We start from the raw sequence: 6021 nt of genomic DNA, 5'->3' as shown, positions 1-6021 counted from the left end.
TTCGACCGCTATCGTGATTTCGACAGACGGACATGGCTAGATCGACTCAAAATGTCCAGACGATCAGGAATATATATACTTTATGGGGTCGCAGTTCAGTATTTCGAGGTGTTACAACGGAATGAGTAGGTTAGTATACCGCCTATCCTATGGTGGTAGGCAAAAAAAACGTAGCTTTTATCCGATTTTGCTGAAAATTTAAATGGAGAGTTTTATTAAACCTAATCAATTCATTCATTCTGACATTGAAGAAACTAATTGAGACATGGGACCGCATGGAATGCCGCTATCAGCATGTTTACACTAGTATTCGGTAAGCTGTGACCTTCAAGGACATAGTGTTGACCTTCTTTTAACATAGTGAAGTTTGAGTCCATTCTTGACGCTCTGGTTGGCACAAGGCTCCGTCCTCTTTTGATAAATTAGGTTGAGACAATACTGAAAGGATGCGTTATCCCGCATCGCTGGCAGAAGGCACGATAAGGAAGATTGTGGCCAGAGGAACTCCCTCTATAGTGGCTTCTAGTTACCAAAGGGATGCCAACTTAGTGCTTTTCGAACTAAATTTGAAACTGTTTGGGGCACGCAAAATTCGAAAATGTATCAGAGAGTGCCAAACCGAAAAATGCACTAAATGAACGCGTTTTGAATTTTTTGTTACCTTTCTCGAAATTTGAATTTATCTATATATCTTTTTACCACGAGGAGCTTTATATTTAAAATAAGTTTGAACTTTCCCCCAAACATTACTTCGATGAACCGAGGTTACTTCGCTCATATCAATGAACAGAGTCCTAGGTATCAGTGCCATATAGACCGATCTCACGATTCAAGGTTTTGGGCCATAAAATGCTCATTTATTGTCCGATGTCGCCGAAATTTGAGACAGCAAGTTATGTTAAGCCCCTCGACATACTTATTCAATTTGGTCTAGATCGGTCCAGATTTGGATATATCTGCCATATAGACCGATATCTTGATTTAAAATCTTGGCCCCTTAAAAGCTCATTTATAATCCAATTTCCCTGAAATTTGACACGGTGACTTTTGTTAGGCTTTTCGACATCCGCGTCGTATATGGTTCAGATCGGTTTATTTTTAGATATAAAGACCAATATTTTGTTATACACAATTGAACAGTGACTTAAAAGTATTTGGTCCAAATCGGAATATATTTCGATAAAGCTGTTATGGGGCATAAGGTTTGCACTTTTCCCCGGATGTGGACAAAAGGTGGTATACCCGAGGTAGTGGGTATACAAAGTTCGGCTCGGCCGAACTAAATAAATGTCTTTTTACTTGTTTTGGATAACGATTAAGCTGTGTAGAAAACAAAAATTTTACCTTACTATACCCTACGGGTGCGATGTTTTTACCCTACACCACCATTGTGGTACAGGGTATTATAGTTTTGTGCATTTATTTGCAACGCTAAGAAGAAGAAGAGCTCGACCAATTGGTAAGTATACCGATCGACTCAGAATCACTTTCTGATTCGATTCAGCCATGTCCGTCTGTGAGTCCATGTATTCTTGTAATTAAAGTGCAGGTCGTATTTGTTGTCCGATTGTCACGAAATTTTGCACATGTCACTTTTTGCCCCAAGGACAAATGTTATTGATTTTGAAAAAAATCGGTTCATATTTAGATATATCTCCCATATATATCTTTCATCCGATATGGACTTTTATGGCTGTAGAAGCCACAGTTTAAGTCCGATCTTTACAAAATTTGGCATTGGGTATTTTATTTGAGGTCTTCATATGTGTGCAGAATTTCAAAAAAATCGGTCTAGATTTAGATATAGTTCCCATATATATGTATCGCCTGATTTGCACTTCAATGGCCGTAGGAGCTCCAATTTTCAACCGACCTGCACAAAATTTGGCACAGACCAGATCTTAATATCTGGAAAATTTCATCAAAATCAGTTTAGATTAAGATATAGCTCCCATATATATCTTTCATCCGATTTGAACTATTTAGGCAGTAGAAGCCACAATTTTGTACCGATCTTTACAAAATTTAGCATGAGGTACTTTATTTGACGTCTTCATATGTGTGCAAAATTTCGGTCCATATTTAGATATAGCTCCCATTTTATCTTTCATCCGATATGATATGATATATTTTGCATGAGACGTTTAAATGACGTTCCAATACGTGCGCAAAATTTCATTAAAATCGGTCCTTATTTAGATATAGCTCCAATGTGTATATTTCATCCGATATGGACTTTTAAGGCGGTAAAATCTACAATTTTGGTCACATCTCTACAATGTAGTGCGTGAGATGCTCTATTTGACATCCCACTATGTGTCATTAAAATTGGCACAATTGGCCCATATAATCGTTTATCCGATATGGCCTTTTAAAGATGTCGAAATCCAAATCTTTTGTGCTGATGGTAGGAAAATCTTACAAGGTTCTGAATTGCTATTTTAATTGGTATCTAAATTAAAGTCTGACTAGATTTCGAGATAAGTTTTACATATAAAAAGTACTACATACACTAGGTGGTGCAGGGTATTATATAGTCGGCACCGCCCGACTTTTGCCTTTCCTTACTGGTTTATTTTAAATTTGTAGACTTTTTTTTCGGCAATAGTGCGCCTTGATTTGTTAACCCCTTCAGCAAATTGTGTAAATACGGAGTTTATTTGTTAATGGCGTTACAATTCCAATACGATGCCTTTAACTCGGTGGCGGGCATATACACCTACACTATTCCACATATTTGTGTACGTACATCAGAACTCTTGTGCTCATGTCAACATAAGCCCATGGGCTTGGAAATATTACCCACATGGTCCAATACTGCTTTAAATTTGAGACGTTAAATAACAATGATTAATATTTTTAAAACAAGAATTAACCTTTCATAATATGCTTTTAAGAGTTAAAGAAAATGTTAAACACCCAGCTGAACGTAACCCTCAAAGGAACCGCCAAAAGAGAATAGATAAGTAAACATGGCTCCAACAAAAGCAATGTGTGTAGAAGACAAGGTGCAAATTATAAGGTGCAAAATAACACCGCAAGGATATAACACTCCACACACACACACACACACATTATATGACATTCGCAGCATCTCCCGCAGGACGACAACTACCACACCAGGATATCATAGCTACACCACATTTGCATGTTGGGAAGTGTGGTGTAGTACATACGAAAAACAATTTTACATTTCTGTGCAGGTGCAGGCATGAAACCATTTTGCAGAGATCTATGCACAGTAGGTATGATGCCGCGGCAAACTTATAAATAGCAAAAAAGTGAAAAGTATTGACCACGGTTTCATAAATGGGCATTTATTTAGATATTTTCACTTTCAGAGAGCCATTCATAACTAATTTTACCCACTCACATGTAAACAGAAAATCTATAAAATCGAAGTTTCCCGAAGCGATTCGTTATGTCGGCAGGTACTTTTTGGGCATGTGGGATTCAAATAACGTTTTTGAATTCTCCAACTTGGTAAAGTTTTGGCTAATCTTGGTTTCTCCTTCATCTCAACTTTGGACACAGATCTACCTGTGGTTTTAGTCCATGTCGTTGCTTTTCAACAACACACAAAAAAATGGAAATACAAACAAGCATAGATGGATTGCCAGAGAATTTTACGATAATTCAGAATACCTATACAAGGATACTTTAAAGCATGGAAAATGATAAAATTGATAAAAGAAGTTTAGCTTCTAATCAATAGAAAAGCTTAGGTTGTATTGCAATTTTTATGATTTCATATCACTCCCAGTTTGTGTTCTATTGTCTACTGTGCTCCCTTTATTGGTGGAATTCTAAACTGTCGTGTATATCAAATGGCCTTTTAAAGTTTACTGGCAAAATCAAACTCCCGAGGAATACAAAAGGAAAGTATGCCGTCTGATATCACTCTTATGTGGGCCACACTAACAGCCACTGTCCACTTTTAGATTTTATACAACGCAGACTTGTTTTTTTCCTTTTCTCTTCTCAGCAAAGTTGAGGACTATTTGCTGATGCAGCTGTCTAAAGAATAACATAAACCGCTAGCTAGTCTACTGAATCAAACATATTCATGGGGCTTCTCGGAACAAAAAACAAAATAATTGTGAGCCATAATAAACCACAATATTCTGAAGGCGGAACTAGTATTCCCAATGTACGTACCCATAGGGTAATTTTCGACTGATTGAAAACTCCAGAAAATCATACCATTCGATATTCATGCATCAATCTTTTATTGAAGCCGAAGATAATGAATCCAAGTGAGGAATTCAACAGCAAAACACTAAAGCAAAAGAAAAAGAAGGTAAATTCTTGATGTAGGTCAAAACGTACATGATACTAAAGTGGGCAATACTTTTTCGTCCCTTTGTTTTCCTTCGCATCGTATAATTGTATCACATCAAAGGTAGAGAATAACAAACGACACCGTGCAGGGCTCAAAGCAAATAAAATTAAGACAAAGACAACATTTGCTTGGGATGGAGGAGGTGAGTCAACAAAGACGAGAAAACAATAAAAAAAGAACTCGGTCTAAACAAACATATTTATGGAACCACTTGGAAGCAATCAAAACAAACCGAACAAACTCAAATACATATTGGTCCAGCGGAGGTAAGGGAACAAACGAAGGTAAAACAACAAACTGCAAATATTCGCATATGGGCATTTCCAGAATGACGGCTCTATATTCCCACAGTTTTTGTTAAGTATGTATTTACGATGAAGTAAACTGATCTGGAATTGTGTGATCATGTGGTTTTTATACCCTCCACCATAGGGTGGGGGCATACTAATTTCGTCATTCCGTTTGTAACACCTCGAAATATGCGTCTAAGACCCCATAAAGTAGATATATTCTTGATCGTCATGACATTTTAAGTCGATTTAGCTTTGTCCGTCCGACTATCCGCCCGTCCGTCTATGGAAAACACGCTAACTTTCGAAGGAGTAGAGCTAGCCGCTTGAAATTTTGCACAAATACTTTTTATTAGTGTAGGTCGGTTGAGATTGTAAATGGACCATATCGGTCCATGTTTTGGTATAGCTGCCATGTAAACCGATCTTGGGTCTTAACTTCTTGAACCTCTAGAGTGCGCAATTCTAATTCGATTAGAATGAAATTTTGCACGACGTGTTTTGTTGTGATATCTAACAACTGTGCTAAGAACAGCTCAAATCGGTCCATAACCTGATATAGCTGCCATATAAACCGATCTTGGGTCTTGACTTCTTGAGATTCTAGAGCGAGCAATTCTTATCCAAATGGAATGAAATTTTGCACGACGTGTTTTGTTATGATATCCAACATCTGTGCCAAGTATGGTTAAAATCGGTCCATAACCTGATATAGCTGCCTTATAAACCGATCTTGGGACTTGACTTTTTGAGCTTCTAGAGGGAACCAATCTGGGATCTTGACTTCTTGAGCCTCTAGAGGTCGCAATTATTATCCGATTTGCCTGAAATTTTGTACGACGGATCCTCTCATGACCATCAACATTCGCGTGTATTATGATCTGAATCGGTCTATACCCTTTTACAGCTCCCATATAAATCGATCTCTCTATTTTACTTCTTGAGCCTCCAAAGGGCGCAATTCTTATTCGAATTGGCTGACATTTTACACAGGTCTCCAACATATAATTTAATTGTGGTCCAAACCGGACCATATCTTGATATCGCTCTAATAGCAGAGCAAATCTTCTTTATATCCTTTTTTCCCTAAGAAGAGATGGCGGGAAAAGAATCCGACAAACCGCGATCCATGGTGAAGGGTATATAAGATTCGGCTTGGCCGAACTTAGCACACCTTTACTTGTTCTATTTCGAAAAGTCATTTAGAGAACTTGAAAAATGCGATCCATGGTGGAGGATATAAAAGATTCGGCCCGGCCGAACTTAGCATGATTTTACTTGTTTTTTTGTTTTTAATTTTATACCAACCACCGAAAGACGGAGGTATATTCATTTTGTCATTCCTTTTACAACACATCGAAATATCCATTTTCGATCCTATAAAGTATA

The 6021-nt window shown here is 37.6% G+C and overlaps 1 protein-coding gene across 1 annotated transcript in view; it reads right to left on the bottom strand.

Moving 5' to 3' along the window:
- Positions 1-3388: 3388 nt before the first annotated feature.
- LOC131996915 (uncharacterized) overlaps positions 3389-6021 on the bottom strand; it is a 4022-nt gene continuing 1389 nt past the window's right edge. Inside the window, exons 2-3 of the mRNA XM_059367114.1 lie at positions 3631-3658; positions 3389-3564 (exon numbers count right to left, since the gene is read on the bottom strand). Of these exons, the coding sequence (XP_059223097.1) occupies positions 3389-3564; positions 3631-3658 (204 nt within the window). The remainder of the gene's footprint in view (positions 3565-3630; positions 3659-6021) is intronic.

Source organism: Stomoxys calcitrans, chromosome 4, assembly GCF_963082655.1.
Source record: "Stomoxys calcitrans chromosome 4, idStoCalc2.1, whole genome shotgun sequence".
Lineage (NCBI taxonomy): Eukaryota > Metazoa > Arthropoda > Insecta > Diptera > Muscidae > Stomoxys > Stomoxys calcitrans.
Note: the sequence above shows the minus strand (reverse complement) of the source record. Positions and strands in the feature narration are given on the sequence as shown.